Here is an 18,651-nt window from a genome sequence, read left to right as displayed (position 1 = left end):
GAATGATTTGAAGCACTTGAGCCACCTTTGCTTGCTTTGAAGCTGGAGGAAGGAGCCTACAGGCAAAGAAGGTGGGGAGCCTCTAGAATCTACAGTCAACAAAGAAATAGGGAATCTCCATCCTACAGCCACAAGGAACTGAATTCTGCCAACCACCCAAATAAGCAAGAAAATGGTAGCCCCAGAAAGGAATGAGGCCCTGCTGACAACCTGATTTTAGCCAGAAGTGAGACTTCTGAGTTACAGAACTCTAAAATAATACATTCGTATCATTTAAGCACTAAATTTGTGGTAATTTGTTGTGGCAGCAATAGAACACTAATTCACAACCACAGACTATCTGGAGTCAATCTTAAACAAAACAAAACAAAACAAAAAATTCGGCTTCTGAAGCTTCTCCTTTCAGAGGACGAAGACATCTACATCTGTTCGTGGCTGAAAATCCAGGACACCTGCTGTCCCCTTCCTTCCCCTGCAAAAAGAAGAGTGTGGACAAGTAGAGCTGAATTAGTGAGTGGTATCGGAAAGACAGAAACTGCAAAGTGACTTGATTTCTAACTCCACAGACACCTGTCTGGGTCTCACCTTCCATTTCCCTAAAGCAGGCTGGGCTGACCCTAACATCTGTCTACCCCACAGTTTAAGGACGAGGAAGATTAAAAAATCAGCTTTGCCAATAATCCCCCAGGGTGCTCCTTGTCAGCCTGGGATGAACACAGACTCAGTGAGGGTCAGAGGGCCCCCCAAGAGGCGTCCCTCCTTCCTCCGTGGGGCTCTGGGCACATCTAGTCCCTGGGGATGTGGCCTGGCCTGCATCTCATAGCTGCTGTTAGCACCAAAGGGAGGACAGCCTCGGGGAGGTTGACGGGCTGAAATGACTCTCAAGGCTCCAACTGACCAGGCCGTAGATGTTTGGTTTTGGGGGACAGGGGATACTCTTACTCCTGGACCATCAGGGTTTCACATGACCAAAGAAGGCAAAGCTATTGCCCAAATCAGACCAGAAGGTACTGAGGCAGAAAAGCAGAGAAATGGAAACCTCTCAAAGTCATCTGGGAGAGGAAGCACCAGTGGGCCGGGCCGTTGGGCCACCCGGACTCATTTCATGTCACTCCTCAGACCCTGCCCCCTGATGCCTAGTTCAACAGACATGTTTTCCTAATTAGCTAGTTAGCACCGACTTGGTTTGGGGATATGTTTAAAGATGCTCTGGAGCTCTCCCTGTGATCAATGCATGGAGATCTGGGAGTGTTCCCTTGGCTCATCCAGTTTTCTGGGCACCTGCCATCTCCCATCTGCACCTCCCCTAGTTCGGGTTCTGGTTTTCAGAGCTGTGTGGGTGTGGGGTGCTCCCAGGGAGGGCCTCTAGGTCAAGGGCCCTCGTGTCACTGGAGTCTGGTTTGACTGGTCTCTGCCGGAGACCCTCCTGGCCATGTCCAGCTTTGGAGGCAGCCCAGAAGGTGCCTGGCTCCTCGACCCCCCCATCCCCACCCCCAGGCCCTCACCCCACTCAGTGTGTCCCAACTCCTTCCTGAGGCCTGGCCACCCCCTCTAGCAGGTCCCCAGATGGCCTGTGGCCTTGGTGACAGCGGGGCCCAGCCTTCCTGGAACACCCTTGCTCAATGCCCTGTGTGGTAATCACGCCTGTTGGCCCACTCAGTCCTCTGGCCACAGCCAGGTGCCCCGTTAGTTCCCAACATTCCCACCTCCAACGGAAGCTTCGTGAAAAAAAAAGCTGCTGCAAATTGGTCAGCAGCCCCTTCTGGGCTGGCCAGGGCTCTTCAGCAGGGGGGCCTTGCATTCTCCTGTCTCTGGGGTGGGAGGGAGGTGGGTCTGGAGAAGGGACAGAGCTGAGATGTTCCAGCTGAGATGTCAGGGGGCCCAAGTCCAGGAGGTGGCCCTGAGGGGACTGGCTGGCCAGCGCAGCAGCGGCCCTCTGCAATTAGCCTGAGGTCACTCGGGCCCTGCTGGGAAAAAGGGCCACAGCAGAAAGGAACGGCTGACCCTCCAGTGGTTGGAGCCCCATTGGGGCAGGATCCAGCTGAGGGGTTGGGGAACCAGGGCACGAGGTTGCAGCAGGGTGAGGGTGAACCACTGCAGGATAATGGGGAGTGGGGTGGCCGGGACTGAATTACCAGCCACTGAGTCCCCCGAGAGGCAGCTGACTCCTGTCATTTCTTAAACACCTTGGAGTCACCCTGCAGAGAAGGCCTAACCATTCCCATTTACAGATAAAGGAAGCCACGCAGGTACAAGACACCATTTACTGAGCACCTGCCCACGTCAGGCACACCGGGTGCATACTCCCATTGCCCCCACTATGCAGAGGAAGAAGCTCAGGTTCGTGCCCTCATGGTCACGCGGGTGGTGGGCTGGGATTTGAAGCTGTCTGCTAAACCACTGCCTGTGGTTGTGAACGTCGGACGGACCGAGCCGCGCCTTCTACAGATGGGAAAAGCAAGGCATGGGGAGGTCCGGCGACCTGCTCAAGGTCCCAGAGCTGGGGCCAGATCCTGGAGAGGCTCCTGGGCTTCCTTCAAGACACAACCATCTCCCGCGGTCACGTCTGGGGTACGCGTGTGTGTCAGACGCAGCACAGCAGAGAGACAGGCCGTGGATGCGAGCGCAGGTGCCCGCCCACTTCACTCCGAGGTCCAGCCGCTGCCGGCGAACCAAGGAATCACTCCGGAGGCCCCGCCTCCTCCCCAGGCTGGGGGGCGTGGTTTCGCCCGCGCCTCCGCCGCGCGCCGCCTGCGCGTCCCTCGGCCGCGGCCCCCGCGCGCGTGCGCATCTCTCGTCCGGGAGGGGGTGGGGGCCAGTGCGCGCGCGCGTGCCTCGCCCGGGGCCCCGGTGCGCGCGCAGGGGTGAGGGAGGCGCCGCGCGCATGGCCTGAGGCCCAGCGCCGAGGCTCCCGGGGGCTCTGAGGCGTCTCGGGTTGGGGCAGGGAAGGGGCAGCGGCCTCCGCCTCCGCCGCCCCCGGCTCCGCGGGCGAAATCTCGCGTGTCGCGCGCACCTGTCGGAGCGGGCCCGGCCCTCGCCTGGGCGGCCCTTGTCCGGGGCGGTCCCTGCCCCCGGTCCGCCCCCGTGGAAGAGCAGCTGCTGGGCTCGGGTCGCGGGACCCCCGCGGCCGGCCCCCGACCTTCCCGGAGAACCGCCCGGCCTGGACGAGTGAGATGAAGTAAGCCGCCACCCCTGCTTTCTCTCCGGCTTCCCTTTTGCCAGAGGCGTTATTTATAACCGAGCAGCCTCCGCGTGCTGGCCCCGGGCCCGAGCCGACCGAGGTCGGGGGCAGGCGGCCCGGAGGCTGAGCGCCCGCGGGTCACACCCTCGGGCATTCTGTCCGCAAGAGTCATCTCGGCCCTCGCCCACCCGCTGCCGCAGCCCAGGCCGCCCTTCATCGCCCTCCCTGCCCGCCTCCCGCGGACCAGACGACCTCCCCGCTTCCGCCCCGGGCCCGAGGCCGGTGGAGGGGCCCGCGAGAGGCGGGACCAGACGCCTTTTTTCTGGGATCTGCTTAATCTTTGGCCTCGGCCACTCGGGTTTCAGTCACCGTTTCCCGTGCACTGGTTTGCCTCGGGTAAACCTCTCTGGATCTCACTCCTTCGGGAATGTTCAGCCGGGGGTGGAATGTGGGGGAGGGGTCCGAAGTCTGGCCCCCGCCCCACCCCGCCTCCTGCACCGGGCTCCTGGCTCCTGAAAGGGAGCGGACGCGGGGACACTGGCCTAGAATGGGCATATTTTAAATTATGTTCTACATTCTCGGTAGCAATGGGTGGCTGAAATAATTATTGAGTTTATGAAACCCATCTTGTACGTTTTAGGGAAGATCAAATGCTCTTTGGTTGGCATGAGAGCTTTTTCTCTGTTTCTTTGAGGTAAATGCTCAACAAATAACCATTCTAGGCAAACAAATTGTTTTTATCCAAAGACCGTGGCGTATATTAAGTTACTGCCACTGTCAAAATGCTTTGGGGCCATTTTAAAGGGAAAAAGTTAACTCTGAGGAAGGGAAGGGAGACCAAGAGGCACCTCTGATGACCTGTGGCCTGGTGGCTTCCCACTTTATTTATGGCATCTGACCAAGGCAAGATGTTATGGGTTGTTGTTGCCTGACCACATCAGGGCCTAACCCAGGAACCGTGTCCTTAGCCAGAGCAGGAAGTCAGACTTTGTTCTTTGCTGCCCTGAGTTGGGAGTCAGGTGGCCTTGTCTGGGAGATCTCTTACCAACATACCCTCCCAAAGGGTCTTCACGGCCACTGTCTGTTTTTTTCTTTTGTGTGTGTGTTTACACCAATCCTTCAAATGAAGTAGGTCATCCCCGTTTACAGCTGGAGAAAAAGAGGCCAGATTATAAACCTCTCCAGGCTTCTGCTGGGAACTTTTTAACCAGTCACCATCCCAGCATTATATCCCTTTAGGTTTCCTTGGTTTGATTCGAAGATCATGAAGAGCTGTGGATGAGCTGTTCCTTGGCATTTTGTTTTCCTGCTGAAGGACGCTTGATTCATTTTACGGCAGTTCCAAGAAGCTTCGTTGATGATGCGGTTGGGTTAATAATGAAAGAAGCTGACATTTCTTGAGTGCTTTACTGTATGCCAAGGATCGTGCTAAGTGTTGTACAAGGATGATCTTGTTTGTGCTTCTAGTTGACCAGTTTTCCCACCCTGTATTCAGGCACAGAGAGGTTAAGTAACTTGTCTAAGGTCACACAGCTGCTAAGTAGAGGAGCAAATATTTGAGTCCAAAGTTCAAGCACTTAACCATTTCTTGAGAAACTAGTCCAAGGGCCTTCCAGGTTTTCACAAAGCAGCACAGGTGTAAACACCATGTCTTCACGATGTCAGGAGGAAGGAGAATGAGTCACTGTTGGGTGAAGTGGACGTGTGGGGCCTGGAGCATTTACTGCAGGTAGTATAATCTCTGCACTTATAGTCTTTTTTAGAGGAGCAAAACCAGGGTCTTACCAATATAGTGTTTTAAATTTAGCCGTTTGAAGCAATAGTCACATATGTTACGAAAAGGTGGGATGGGCCTGGCTTTTGAATCATGCGCCCTGGAGCCAGACAGCCTGCACTCAAATCTATTACCTCAGAGATTCCTGACCTTCTGAAAGTTATTTTATCTCCCTATGCCCTAGTTTTCTCTCTACTCACAGCTGAAAATGGGGTTAATAATAGTACCCACTCATAGAATTGTGGCAAGAATTAAATGGTATGATGCATGTCAAGCTCTTAGCCTAGTATTTGGCATGTAGTTAAATGCTCTATAAATATCTTTCATTATGAACAGTATTGTTACAGGTAGTAAACTGCTGCTGATGGTGACAGATCATGGTCCTTGAAATTCACCATTAGACTTTTTCCTTTGAGCCATCATTCAAACGCATATACCTCCAGAAGTAGCATATATACTGGGTGACTGTGGTCCTGTATGAATGGGATGTATTTATTCATTCAGCAGCTATTTATAGAATGCTTTCTGTGGGCCAGGCCCTGTTTTGGATACTGGAGATGCTGCAGTGAACAAAACAGACAAACATCCCTGCCCTTTTTGGCATTTGCACTCTGGCGGGGAGGGGTGACAGATGATAAACATGATAAATATACTTTTCACACAGTATATTCGGAAGCGACACATACTAGGAAGAGAAATAAAGCAGGAGAGGAGAACAAAGCATGTGGGATGGGGTTGGCAGATTTACGGTTTTACATGGAGTGGTCTGAGAAAGCCTCACTGGGAAGGTGACATTCAGCAAAGACATGAAGCTGGTGAAGGAGTGAACCGTGTGGATGTCTGCAGGGAAAAGTGGGCCAGGCAGAGAGAACAGCACGTTCAAAGGCCCTGAGGCAGGAGGATGGGTGGCTGGAGCAGAATAGTGGGAGTAGAGGTCAAGGAGTTAATGGGTGGGAGACCGGAACGTGTGGACCCTGTGGGCCTCTTTACAGAGGAATGATGAGATCTGACTGTTGCTGTGCAAAGGACACTCCAATGTACTTCTGCTATGTCAAGGCTCTACTATAAAGAGGACAACAACAAGAGCAGGAGGCCAGTTAGGAGGCTTCTACAGTAACCCCAACAGATGATGGCGGCCAGGACCAGGGCGGGAGGGGTGGAAGGTGGTGAGACGTAGTTATAGTCTAGATAGATTTTGATGACAGAAATTAGAATTTGCTGACAGATCAGATAACCTGATACCTGGAAAGATAGAGTTGCCACTTGCTGAGGATGGGAAAACTGAGTTTGGAGCAGGTTAGAAGATAAGCTAGTTCAGTTTTGGACATGTTAAGTCTTAAGTCTGGAGTTTAGGGGATAAGTCCAGAATGGAGATAAAGATTTGGGAGAGTGGGCAGTTGTCTGCTAGTAAATGTTAAAGGACTGACTCTGTAGAGATTAGGGGGTGATTTATAGCCGTTGCCAATTTCCATGGTGTGAATACCCTACCATGGCCAATTTCAAGCACAGCATCATAGAATATCTTCACCATACAGATACAGTAGGCATAAATAATATCAAGAGGTTAGATAATAGTAAAATAAATAGGAATGGATGGATTTGGAGTATTTATTACCTTTGTTTTTAATATAATTTATTTAATTGTGAGTTTATGTAATTCAATTTTTAATAATGGCTGTGTTTAACAACTGACTAGAAAAATCCCGGAAAATATAGCAATCAAATCTTGGGTGCAGGTATGAGCTACCTCAAGGACACCACTGATATTGGGACCCAAGATTGATCCCTAAAGAGGTGTGAGAATAAGGGTTCTCTGCGATTAGGGAGGCATAGGGCCCCAGAGCCTAGCTCTGCCTTGGGGGCGACGAACGCAACCCAGAGTTCATTGACGAAGGGTTTGTCTTGCATCTCAGCGATGCGTTTGGCACAGATGGGCCAGGTCAAGGAGAGTGCAGGAGAAATACATGAGTTGGCTTTTGAAACAAGGATTGGACACATTACTTTGTACTTTAGTTAAATATGATCTTTAGTCTGATTTCTTGTTTCACTCCCACACATTCTTATAAAAATTCCACACTCATGGGCTGTGATTATCAGAAAATTCCCCTCCTTTCTCCCTTTCTAGGCAGCACACACAAGGTAGAGGTCAAAGACGTCAGTGTGGTGTCGGAAAGGGAACTGGTGGAGCAGCTCTGACCTTTGCCTCCGCACTCCTTTCTCCCGCCCCTTTTCTGCTGGGAATAGGGAATTGGGAACTGCTTCCTCCTGTGGTTTACCAGAAACCTCTCTGCTGCTAGAGCTCCAGCACCTGTGGGCTGTGTGCTGGGTCTGAGCGGAGTGGCCGCAGTTCCTGACCATGTCTGATTCTTTTGCTGGGGCGAAAACAAAAACGGGAACCCTGATTCTGGTCAAGTCAGTGTTCACCCCTGTTGGGATGTTAGCAGAGCCCTTCTGTAAAAGGTGAGTCTCTCCCAGGATCCCCTGTAGGAGCCCCTCAGACCAAGAGTTGGGGCAGTGACGGGGTCCCTGTCCTGTGCACAGGGGCCCACAGCCGCCCCGACTCCAAGAGGAGAAAGGTCTTCTGTGCCTACCCAGGGTGACCCAATACCCTGCACTTTATGGTGCAGTGTATTTCCTGCAAGTGTCTTGAAATAGAATTGTAAGTGAAATCGCTTCCTCCACGCACTTTAAAGAGATTTTTTTCTTAATCCTCAGTTATTGGCTCAGCCTCTTGGTTCAGTTCTCTATTTTCCCGCCCTGCTGCATAGGTCTGAGACGCTCAGCACCTCGTTGCCTCATCTCTCCTGATAACAGGGTGCTTATTTCCTTTCCTGGAACACAGAGAACTTAGGGACAGTGCTTGTTCAAGGTAACGTGGCGGTTTAGGGCAGGGCCTGGGCAAGAACCCCCATATCCTCCACTCCCCAACCTAATACACTGTCCTTCCTATCCTACAGCTTCTTAAATCTCTCTCAGGGTTTTCTCATTTTTTTTGTTTTATTAGAAACGAGTTTCACAGCAGAATTGGCTGCTGTGTGGTTACTTCCATGCATTTTGTCTAAGTTCAAGAATGTCATTTTATAAGATTTCTTTCGTGGCCCCTCCCTCCCAGTGCAGGCAAGGATGTAGGAGGGGAAATGCATCAGAAAAAAGCCTTCCAAAATAGGAGCTCCACAGCAGGAGGGAGGCTCAGCCTGGGTGGGCATGTGGCGGCCGTTCCCTCCGTTCCTGTGCAGGGAGGCTGCTTTTCCCGACTCCGGCTTAATCAGGCTTCACTGGGCCTGGACAGCAGGGAGGACAGCCACCTCACCAGCCCCCTGCCAGGGCAGTGCCCGGCAAATGCCCATGGGTTGTTGTCCTGCGCTGTCTATGCTGCTGGGCTCTGTGGCCCCCAGAGATGAGGGAGCTGCACGGACAGGGTTTCTCCTGATGGCAATGACGTTAGCCACCCTTGGGGGCCAGGAGGCACTTTACATTGAATTACGAACATCTTCAGGGCTTTTGTTGCTCGTATCCCCTCATTTAATCTTCGCACCCTCTGTTCAGGTTTGTGGGATTAGCCGTGTTTTATAGATGAGGAAAGGTGGCCCCAAACCGATCAGTGATTTAATGAAGTTGTTGGGCCAGAAGTAGCCTCCAACCCAGGTCCTTTGCCCCGGAGAAGATGTTCCTCTGCTCCATTCAGGAAGCCGTTTAGCATAGCAGCCGGGGGCTCCGGCTTGCCACTTGGCAGTTAATTTCAGCTCCCAATTTCTCATCTGTAAAAGGAGAATCTCAGAGAACCGCCCTCGCAGCACCCGTGCAAGGAAGGAGTGAGACAGTGTGTTTAAATTCTCGCCCAGTGACTGGCACACACCACCTTCTCAGTAAGCTTGGGTGACAGTAGACTCTCAGGAGTCAGCAGGTAGTTTCTGCAAGGGGTGAAATCCCTGTGCTTGGAATCCAGGACTTATTTGATCCTGGACCCCTCCTTGGTGAGGGGAGTGGGAGACTAGGTGTGTGCCTTTTGAAAAGCCCTCCAGTTGGTTCTGATTCACTCCTCTAATTGAGAACTATCCTTCTGCGCTCAGTATTCTAGAATCTTGCTACCCAAAGTGTGCCAGCTGTCAGCACCTTGGGCCACTCCCCGGACCTTCTGAACCAGAATCTGCATTTTGAAAAGATCCCCAGAAGATATGCATACTAAACTTGAGAAATACTGTTAAGCCTGAGAAACATGGTAATAAATGAAAAAAAAAAAAAAACACCAAATGCTTGCTCACCCCCTCCCCCTTTCCCCCAGCTTAGGAAAGTGTAAACAGCCATGTTGAAATACATGATATCTCTGATTTGTATTTGTTTAAAGGGAGTGCTGGGAAATGAAGCAAAAGATAAGGGAGGCTGACCTGAGAACGGGGAACCCGGAACAGGACCAGTCAGGGAAGACGGCAGCAAGACTTCCAAGTCAGAACAGGATTAAACAGAGGGCGGGAGTCAGGCAGGCCAGGCAGCCCTCCTCCCCGGCCTGTCTGCAGTCTTCGCAGTGGGGGTTGAGGCGCCAGCCCTGGGGCTCCCCCACCTGCCCATCTGGTCTCTCTGAGGTCCTTGGGCTCCTCCCCTTGCCCCAGCACGTCCAGATTCCTGGCTTCCAGGATCATATCAGAAGCTCTGAAACGCAGCCTGCCAGCTGGCTGCTCTTCGTTCTCCAGGCTCTTCTCTGGGCTTCAGATTTCTCTCTGCCTCTCTCCTGTACTGACCTTGCAGCTTTTCCTTCTCTCCAGACAGAAGCTATTGCCAGTTGAGAAAGAAACGCTTGAAGGGCCAAGGACAGGGATTGGAAATGAGGAGAAGAAAGTAGAATGGTCCTGTGGCCCATCTGTGGATTTTGGGGTGAGTGCAGATGAAGAGAGTGTGGGAGAGAAAGGTCGGGGGCCCCCTCAATGGTCTCTTGTCCTCCACGTAAAGCTCCTAATGATGAAAGAGTTGACAAGCATGTCTGGTATCCCACCAGCACTGGCACAAGCACCACTGTTGGGTTTGCGTTAGGGTTTCACCACTAACTAGGACTTTCTTGGGCATGGAGCTCAAGAGAGAGGAGGAGGCAAAGGGAGCAGTAGGAGGAGGGGGTCTGATGTCCCAGCGAAAGGGCAGATCTGGTCCCTCGATGGGGAAGGGCTGAGTGGAAGGACGAGCTGGCAGTTTCTGCAGTGTCTGGGAACCAGGACCTTTTACAAGCCACTGTACTTCTTCAAGCCTCAGTTTCGCTATTTTTAAACCAGATTACAGCCTCGTAAGGTTGTGGGTGAACACTCAGCATGTAGGAGATTCCAAGTTAGAGATCATGGTTCCTTCTTCACTGCTTCCACCCCAGGCGGGCCCCTTTCCCATCTCTCTCTGACAGTCAGTGTTGCTGACCATGCCCCTCACTTCCTCTGCCCTCCCCTCAAAGTGGCAGCCACAGGGGGAACCGGAGAGCTGGAGAGGGGCCATGGAGTTAGAACTCAGCACATTAGGTCCTGCAACCTTGCTCAGAGTGTAAGGCCAGAAAATACAAATATTCTGGTGCCTCTGGGACAGGCCATAGGACTCTGGCCTTTCACACATGTCAGGTGCTTCAGATTCGGCCAAAAAACAGCCAAGATGTCAGCCCTCATTCCACCACTTCTCACTGTGTGACCTTCACCTACCTCAGCTTTTCCATCTGCAAGAGGGGGAGGGGAGGGGGTGGCTGTAACAGTGCCAACCCCATGTGGTTCTTTCCAGGATTCTTGTCTGGATTCAGTGCAGTCAAATGCACATCAGTGCTTAGCTCAGTGCTTGGCCATGTTTGCTGCTGTTAGTGCTAGTCCAAAATAATAGCCACTGCATATATAGCACACACCAGGCCCTAAGCAACTTGTAAATATATACTCATTTAATCCTGATAACAACCCTATGCTATAGGTGACAGTTATTTCAGATGAGAAAACTTAGAGGTTAAATGACTTGCCAAGGTCAGACACCTGGTAAGGGGTTAGTTGGGAGTTGAGCCCAGGTACTTGGCTCCAGAGTCTGTGTTTTTCAGCAATTTTCATCAATTTTTGCTGTGCTGAAGCAATTACTATGAATTCTTTTGTGCTTGGAGCCCAGAAGGCAAGGGAGAAAGCAGAGAGAAATGGGAGGAGGTGAGCAGATCATCTGGTGGTCTAGACAGTGGTCTTGGACCTGGATCTGGACCTAGTCCTGTTCCTGGGCTGGAGGTGCTCTGATGTCCAGGTGCCCTGTGCCTGTGGTTGGGACCAGCCTTGGCCAGAGAGTGGACAGTTCCAACCCCAGGCTCCCCCAGCAGCACCGTGGCCTCCCTGGTGGCTTGTGCCACTTCCCCAAGCTCCTGGCAGCAAAACGGTCCATTTCCAGCAGGTGGCCCCCGCCTTCCCTGGCACAGTCTCTGTTTGCAGGGCAGGTCCCTACCCACTGGCTTCCTGGAACAGCAGCCAAGCTGCCTAGGAGGGAGGGGGAAGCTGTGGGGCTGTAATGTTTCATAAGAAACCATGGGTATCAAACAGGCAGGAAATGTTTGATACCCTAGAGATGTGTTTCCTTCCACATCACAGCCACCTGGACCAAGTCTGATCCTTCCTTGTTCCTTGTCTGTCTCCCATGTACCCCAGGCACCCAGGCTTTTGGAAGATGCTCACAGTGGCGACATGCATGGCCCTTCTGGGCTGCCTGCAGGCCCAGGAGCTCCAGGGACATGTATCCATAATCCTGTTGGGAGCAACTGGGGACCTGGCCAAAAAGTACTTGTGGCAGGGACTGTTCCAGCTGTACCTGGATGAGGCGGGGAAGGGCCACAGTTTTACCTTCCATGGCGCCGCTCTGACGGACCCCAAGCAGGGCCAGCAGCTCATGGCCAAGGCCCTGGAGACCCTCTCCTGCTCCCAGGACATAGCACCCCGTCAGTGTGCTGAACTCAAGGATCAGTTCCTGCAGCTGAGCCAGTACCGCCAGCTGAAGACAACCACAGACTACAGTGCTCTGAGCAAGGACATCGAGGCACAGGTGCAACACAAAGGCCTCCGGGAGGCTGGCAGGATTTTCTACTTCTCGGTGCCACCCTTCGCCTATGCAGACATTGCCCGCAACATCAACAGCAGCTGCCGCCCAGGCCCAGGAGCCTGGCTGCGGGTCGTCCTGGAGAAACCCTTTGGCCGGGACCATAACTCGGCCCAGCAGTTGGCCACGGAGCTTGGGAGCATTTTTCAAGAAGAGGAGATGTACCGGGTGGACCATTACCTGGGCAAGCAGGTGAGCTTCAGCCAGTGGCCTGCCTGGCTTGGGGGGAGTTGGGTGCTGGTAGACCCATCAGCGGGGCCACACTACTAGTAGAATTGTGAGATCTGAGCACCCACAGACTTCTTAGAAGTAGGCAAGAGGCAGGAGGGCAAAGCAGCAAGGACAGGACTGTCTGGTTCTTCTCCATGTGTCTAGCCTCACTGGTGTTGTGTCGTGTTCTTTCGTGCATCTCCCAGAGTCTCTGTGTTGCCACATCCCCTGTGGTGGTATGGCCTGGGGACTGGTTCTGGGTCTAGCTTCCAGCTGGGTATGCCGTGGGAATTAGGATTAGCCTGCTTCTTCAGCACCTGTTTCAGTTTGCTAATGCTGCCGGAATGCAATATACCAGAAATGGGTTGGCTTTTACAATGGGGATTTATTAGTTCACAAATCTACAGTTCTAAGGCCATGAGAATGTCCCAATTAAGGCATCAACAGGACAATTCCTTCTCTGAAGAAAGGCCGCTGGCATCCGGGGTTCCTCTGTCACATGGGAAGGCACATGGCCGGCGTCTGCTGGTCCTTCTCTCTCGGGTTTCATTGCTTCCAGGTTCCGGCTCTTTCAGCTTTTGTGGTCCTTGCTTGCTTCTCCCAGGGCTTTTCTCTCAGCTCTCTGCAAACTTCTCTGGTTTTTCTCTCTAAATTCTTTGGGCTGTTTCTGTCTTTTATCCTCATAAAGGACTCCACTGAAGGATTAAGTCCTACCCATAACAGGTCTGCACCCACAGGAATGGATTAAAAGAACATGGCCTTTTGGGGAGTGCATAACTGCTTTGAACCAGCACAACACGATCTGCCTTTTCTCTTTTTCTTCCTGCTTTCTGCCTTGAACCAGAGTGCTGGTAACAAGATCTTAAAACTAAATAGGAGGCAGTGGACACCTAAGACCAAACTCCTCAGCCAGGAATGTGGGGCTGGCCTCCTGGGTGATGCCTGTCACTTCGCCAGTTAACTCTGAACATGCCCTCGGAGCCCCCTGGGGCATTCATTTCCGGAAACCCCAGCAGAGAGCACACCAGCACCTGCCTTCTCTGGTCCTGTCCAGGCTGGTGAAGCAGGGCCAGTGGGCAGGCACCTATGTCAGATTCCACCAGAAGATCTGGGACAGGCCCCAGGAGTCACCAGGCCTGGGTCATCATCATTTGGCTCTACCGAGCAGCTGTCACCTGGCATCTCCTTGTTCATCATACCACAGTGATAATAGCTGTCTTCTTGCTAGAGAGTACTGGTCTGAGGACCCTGCAGGAGTGAGTGCGGCCTGGCAGAGCGTAAGGTGGCAGGTGCAGGGGAGGTGGTGTCCAGGTAATGCCTGCAACAGAGGGACTTCTTTCCAACCCTATTTGAAGTTCCCAGAGTGACGACTTCCAAGTGGTCCTTGGACCAGTGCTGTCCTGGTGAAGCTGTCACTCAGTCAAGGCGAAAATGAGAAAAAGTACTGACCGGATATAATTTTAAAGGTTTTCTTGCTACGTTTTTGGTGATAAGTCTTTTCCCTTTATTAAAAATTGTTGGTAATAGAGGATAGATCATTTTAAGTATTTTCTTTCTTGGCAAAATGAAACACTGATCACTCTGAGGCCACATAAAATTTTTCGGGGCGTTTACTGGGCTGTGTGAAGCCCCGAGGTCCAGGAACTCCTGCTCCAGAGACAGCGTCTTCTCTAGGCCAGAGAGGGCTGGGCCCTTGCTTGGAGGGTTCCTACTTCACTCTGAGAAGAACCGAGAGCACAACCAGTGTTTCTCCTGCCAGGCCGTGGCCCAGATCCTGCCTTTCCGGGACCAGAACCGCCAGGCCCTGGACCGCCTATGGAACCGGCACCACGTGGAGCGGGTGGAGATCGTCATGAAGGAGACGGTGGACGCAGAAGGTGCGTGAGGGCTCCAAGCCTCCACCTGCCCTGGTGTCTGCGTGGAGGACTGCTAGGCCTCTGTCTCGGGGAGCCTTCCGCTGTGGGGGCTCCCCAAGGCCTTCCCAGGGCTCCTGCAGCACAGCCTGGGCAGTCACTGCTGCCCTCAGGGAGTGCACGGTCTATTGAGTAAACCTGGCATCGGGCACTTGGAACAATGGGCAAGCGGAAAACACCAGAAATTCACTTGAGGGTTACTTGAGGGTGGAGGTCATCGGAGGTGTAGGAGGCTGGGGGGAGGAGGGAGGCAGCCATTTCACTGGGCCTGGATGGGGCTGGAGCTGGGCTGGGGAAAGGAGAAAGGTGGCGGTCCCTGGTGGTCCCTGGCAGGAAGGAGGCCCAGGAGGCCTGTGAGGAGAGGAGGACTGAAGAGGTTCTTGGTGCCCATCAGCCTGGCACTGCCTGAGAGCTGACCCGGGGCAGCTGGAGGCTTAAGACTGTCCCAGTGGCTCACCGGCTCCTCGTCGCTGTCATGCTGGTGAGGCCTGCATGTCTGCCCAGCCTGCCCCTCTGGCTTCGCCCTGACCAGGTTCCCTGTTGCCCTCGCTTGTTGGCAAATCAGTCTACTGTGCTCTGTACGTGTGGTGTCCTCTGCCTGGAAGGCTCCTCCTTGTTCACCTTCCTGTGTCCTGCCCAGCTCTGTGATCCCCTCCCGGGGAAGCTGTTGCTGATCCCTTTGATGAGTCCACCCACCTTTAGGCCCCCTCCTGGCACCATGTCCCTCCCCTCTCAGCCCGTCACAGTGCCAGGCTTGCCTCAGGCTTGCTCAGTCCACCTCCCACTGGACTGTGGGCATCCCTTGGTACTGGGCATATACCTTGGGCAAGCTGACCCAGTGCTGAGCGGGCAGCCCTGTCTGCCTTTCACTGGGTGACCATGGGTGTAGATGATGATAGCGAAATTCCCTTTGAGTTCTGGCATTCCGTGATGTCATCAAATTTTCAAAGCATTGACTATATATATCCAAAGCATTGATTTGTCCTTGGTAATGAAGCGATTTCTTATTGTGTATTTAATCCCCCCCACCCATATGAGGAAGGCACCGTTATTAGCTTGGGGACCTCCCAAGGTCACAGGCAGCGAGTGGTGGCACCTGGGTTCTAGGGGGAGGTGTCTGGCTCCAGCATGAGGCCCTGCACCGTCACGCTGTGCTGCCAGGCGGCACGAGCAGCCAGCTCGTCCTGGGACTGCCTCCTGCAGCTAGGCTGGGGGTGCCGCAGCCACCACCCCCAACCCCCCACCCACCCCACAGTGTGTACAGCCCGTCCCGGGGGCTGGGGGCAGGAGGGAGCACCTGGACCCTCGTCTCTGGGTGGGGAACCATAAGTCTGTCTCTTTCTCTTTTCTTCCTCTTGACCTTGTTCTTTCTCCTTGCCTTTTCTTCTTTTTTCTTCTGTCTCTTCTCTCCTTCCCTCTTTGTATATGTATTTAGTACTGCAAGCTCTGCAGGGGCTGTGGTGATATAGAGGTGTGAGACCCAGCCCCTGTCCCCTGATGCCTCGCAGAGTCCTTGGGGAACATAATATGATCACACTCTGATCTTAGGTTAAAATCCCCAAATGGATGCTCTCGGCAGCGGATGGAGTAGGAGGCAGGGGAGGGTGTGGGCAGGTGTGGGGGAGCTGAGGCAGCACGTCCTGACCAGGCCTTGAAGGACATGCCCGTCCTTGAGCAGGAGCTGGGCTCCCCTCTGGAACTGCGTCAGAGAAGATGTCCTCTCCCCACTCCAGGCAGCCCTTGTGGGTTGCGGGAGTCTGTCTTCCAAATTTCCCCTCCTCATGCCCGGCCCAGGCCCAGCATGGGCTCCCCGTGCCTGTGTGCCTGTGTCCCGGTGGAAGGGTGTGCGGGGCCAGGCCTGCCCTCTCTCCCTCTGCAGAGATGAGCTGCGGGTCTGGGGCTGCCAGCGCGGAGCGGGAGCCCGGGGAGGGGCCAGCCCCTCTGTCTGCCCGCAGTTTCCAGGTCGCTGGCAGTGCTGGGAGCCCAGGGCTCCCTTGCAATCCCTCAGGCAGCTCTTTCCTGTGTCCACCTGGGCTAGGAAAGAGTGGATGTCTTGAGGAACCAGGCGGCTCCAAGGCCTCTCTTGGGATTTGGAGCAAAGAAATCAGGAGACAAAGCCAAAAGGCTGGCAGAGGCCTGTGCAGTCCGTGGCCTGGGCCGGGGATCTTGGTTGAACAGAAACACCCTGGCCTAGGTTGCTTGCCCGTCGGGTCCCAGAGTGAAAGGCTCCTGGAGCTCTGCCTCCTGGGCCACTGGGTGTGACCAGCCAGAGGCCTGCGTTCACCTGCAGCATGCAGGTTGGAAGGGGAGGGCCATGCTGCTTCCACACCCGGAGAAGAGTGTGTTTTCACTCAACCGGGCTCTGTGCCGTCAGCTCAGAGGCAGAGGGAGACAGAGCAAGACGAAAGCTGGTGCCACTGGTCCCGAGGGGCTGGTAACCTTTAAGGGTGGGGCCAGGAGCAGCTAGTACCAGCTGGCTGTCCATGGCAGAGGAGGCCAGCAGGACTGCAGCTGTCCTGGGGTTGGGGCTCCTTGGTGGCCTATGTACCTGCCAGTTCCGCGCACAGGCTGAGAACTGTGGGCCAAGGGAGTGACCGACCCCCTGCTGCTGTGCTAACCCCATGGCCAGTGGGACCTCTGGACTGGGGTACATTGGGGTTCCCCCCCTCCCTCCGTCGCCGGCTTCAGGCCTTTGGGACCCCAAAGGATGAGCATTCTCTGCTGCAGCTCTTGGGGCTCAAACGCTTACCCACGCCCTCCCCTCTGGGTCCTGCTTTGGCACCTGTCCCTCAGCTGGCCCCTTACAGACTGGAGTTCAAGCTGGAGAGGCCCTGAGCTGTGAACTTTGCAGCTCACCCCACAGCAAGTCACCATTTCACCAGCACGTGGGGGCCTAGGCTGCTGTTGCCCCTGGGGCTGGCGATGGGAGGCAGGGGAGAGAAAAGGCTGTCTCCTGCTGGCATTTGGCAAGCTCAGTAGTGAGTCCCACACAGTGCAGTGAGACTGCGTGGCCAGGAAGTCCTCAGGGAGGACTGGGAGCCCAGCAGTCCGGGCCTTCAGCAGAAGGACAGGGTGGCCGGTCATCCTCCCTGTCCCTGCCACTGCCCCCTGCCAAGCATTTCAGAGGATCCCCCAGGTTCTTCTTTCACACTGCAGCTGTGCAGCCTGAGCTGACTCCTGTGCCAGAGAGGCGGGGTGAGCCAGCACCTGGTGGCAGCCCTGAGTGCCAGCCTGAGTGCCGGAACTGGGGGCTGCAGGCTGGCCTGGGAATGGACCCTTCTTAGCCTAGAGCTGCTGCAGGCCCCAGGAAAGGGACTTCCAAGCTGCAAGGTCACTTGGACATCTTCCCCTACCCCCATTCCCGCACATCCAACCTGGAGGCAGGCTTCCCCGGCTCCTCCCCTCCACCACTGGGTGTGAGTGGGTTTTTTTCTGCTGCAGCCTCTGGCCCAGAGGAGTTTGCTGCAGAGTGGAGGCTGCTGCCCAGGCAGGGGCCAGCGATGGGGCAGGAAAGGAAGGAGGGAGCCTTCAGGCAGCCGGCTCCTCTCCTTCGGGCCCAAGGTGCTCCTCCAAGTGGCACCTTCTCAGGAGAGTGACCTTGGCCAGGTCACTTGGCCCCTCCGTGGAGAAGGTTCCCGACTGGCCCTCGTTGCGCCTGCTGGGTCAGGCCCTGCAGACGGAAGTACTGGTCACTAATGGGCTGAGGCTCAGCTGCCTACACTGGGCTGCCTTTTCCTTGGGGAATTTGAACCAAAGCCTGTGACCCTCAGAACCCCTAAGCTGCTAACACATGGTCGTCCAACCCAGCGGCTGCCAGCAGGGGCTGAGGGTCCCCTCTCTGCCCCCCATTTCCCCTCTGTGGGAAGGCTTTTGTGGCAGGGGGAGGGATGGGTGCTCCCCAAGACTGGCCTGGCTGCCCTGTTTGGGAGGCCCCTGCACCAGGGGCTGTGCTACCGTGTGGGGCCTCTTGCCCGGGGCCCAGGGCAGCCCGTGTGGCCAGAAGGGTCTGGGGCTGGCTCCTAGGGCCCACCCCCCTCCCTCCCTGGCCCTTCTGCAGGATGAGCCCAGGGCAGCTGCTGACTTCCTGACTGCAGCCTCCTCTCTCCTTCATCCACACCTCCTTTTTTTCCTGATGATTCCAAGATGGTGGAGGGGATTGCAGCCGGCTTTTAGTTGTGGGGGGGGGGGAGTGGGGGGGTGGTAAATTCAATTTTATTGAGATACATTCACAAACCATACAGTCATCCACAGTGTACAATCAGTTGTTTAAAGTACCATTATATAGTTGAGCATTAATCACCACAATTTTTGAACATTTTCATTACCACACACACAAAAAAAGAATAAGAATAAAAATTAAAGTAAAAAGAACACACAAAACATCCCATACTCCCCATCCCTTCCTATTATTCATTTACTTTTTTGTCCTCATTTTTCAACTCATCTCTCCATACACTGGATAAAGGGAGTGGAAACCACAAGGTTTTCACAATCACCTG

The 18,651-nt window shown here is 54.2% G+C and overlaps 1 protein-coding gene across 3 annotated transcripts in view; it reads left to right on the top strand.

Annotated features, from left to right (window-relative positions):
* Positions 1 to 2,776: 2,776 nt before the first annotated feature.
* Positions 2,777 to 18,651, top strand: part of H6PD (hexose-6-phosphate dehydrogenase/glucose 1-dehydrogenase) — a 37,974-nt gene continuing 22,099 nt past the window's right edge. Inside the window, exons 1-4 of one of the 3 annotated variants that reach the window (XM_037828595.1) lie at positions 2,777 to 3,178; positions 4,421 to 7,415; positions 11,585 to 12,221; positions 13,999 to 14,116. In XM_037828595.1, the coding sequence (XP_037684523.1) occupies positions 7,312 to 7,415; positions 11,585 to 12,221; positions 13,999 to 14,116 (859 nt within the window). In that variant the 5' untranslated portion in view covers positions 2,777 to 3,178; positions 4,421 to 7,311. Of the gene's footprint in view, positions 3,179 to 4,420; positions 7,416 to 9,715; positions 9,825 to 11,584; positions 12,222 to 13,998; positions 14,117 to 18,651 lie in introns of all 3 variants that reach the window. The other 2 variants (XM_037828597.1, XM_037828596.1) reach the window with 2 other exon arrangements.

The sequence above is a fragment of the Choloepus didactylus genome, chromosome 2 (genome assembly GCF_015220235.1).
Source record: "Choloepus didactylus isolate mChoDid1 chromosome 2, mChoDid1.pri, whole genome shotgun sequence".
NCBI classification, from domain to species: domain Eukaryota; kingdom Metazoa; phylum Chordata; class Mammalia; order Pilosa; family Megalonychidae; genus Choloepus; species Choloepus didactylus.
The sequence above is the reverse complement of the archived record's forward strand: the minus strand, read 5'-3'. Positions and strand labels throughout refer to the sequence as shown.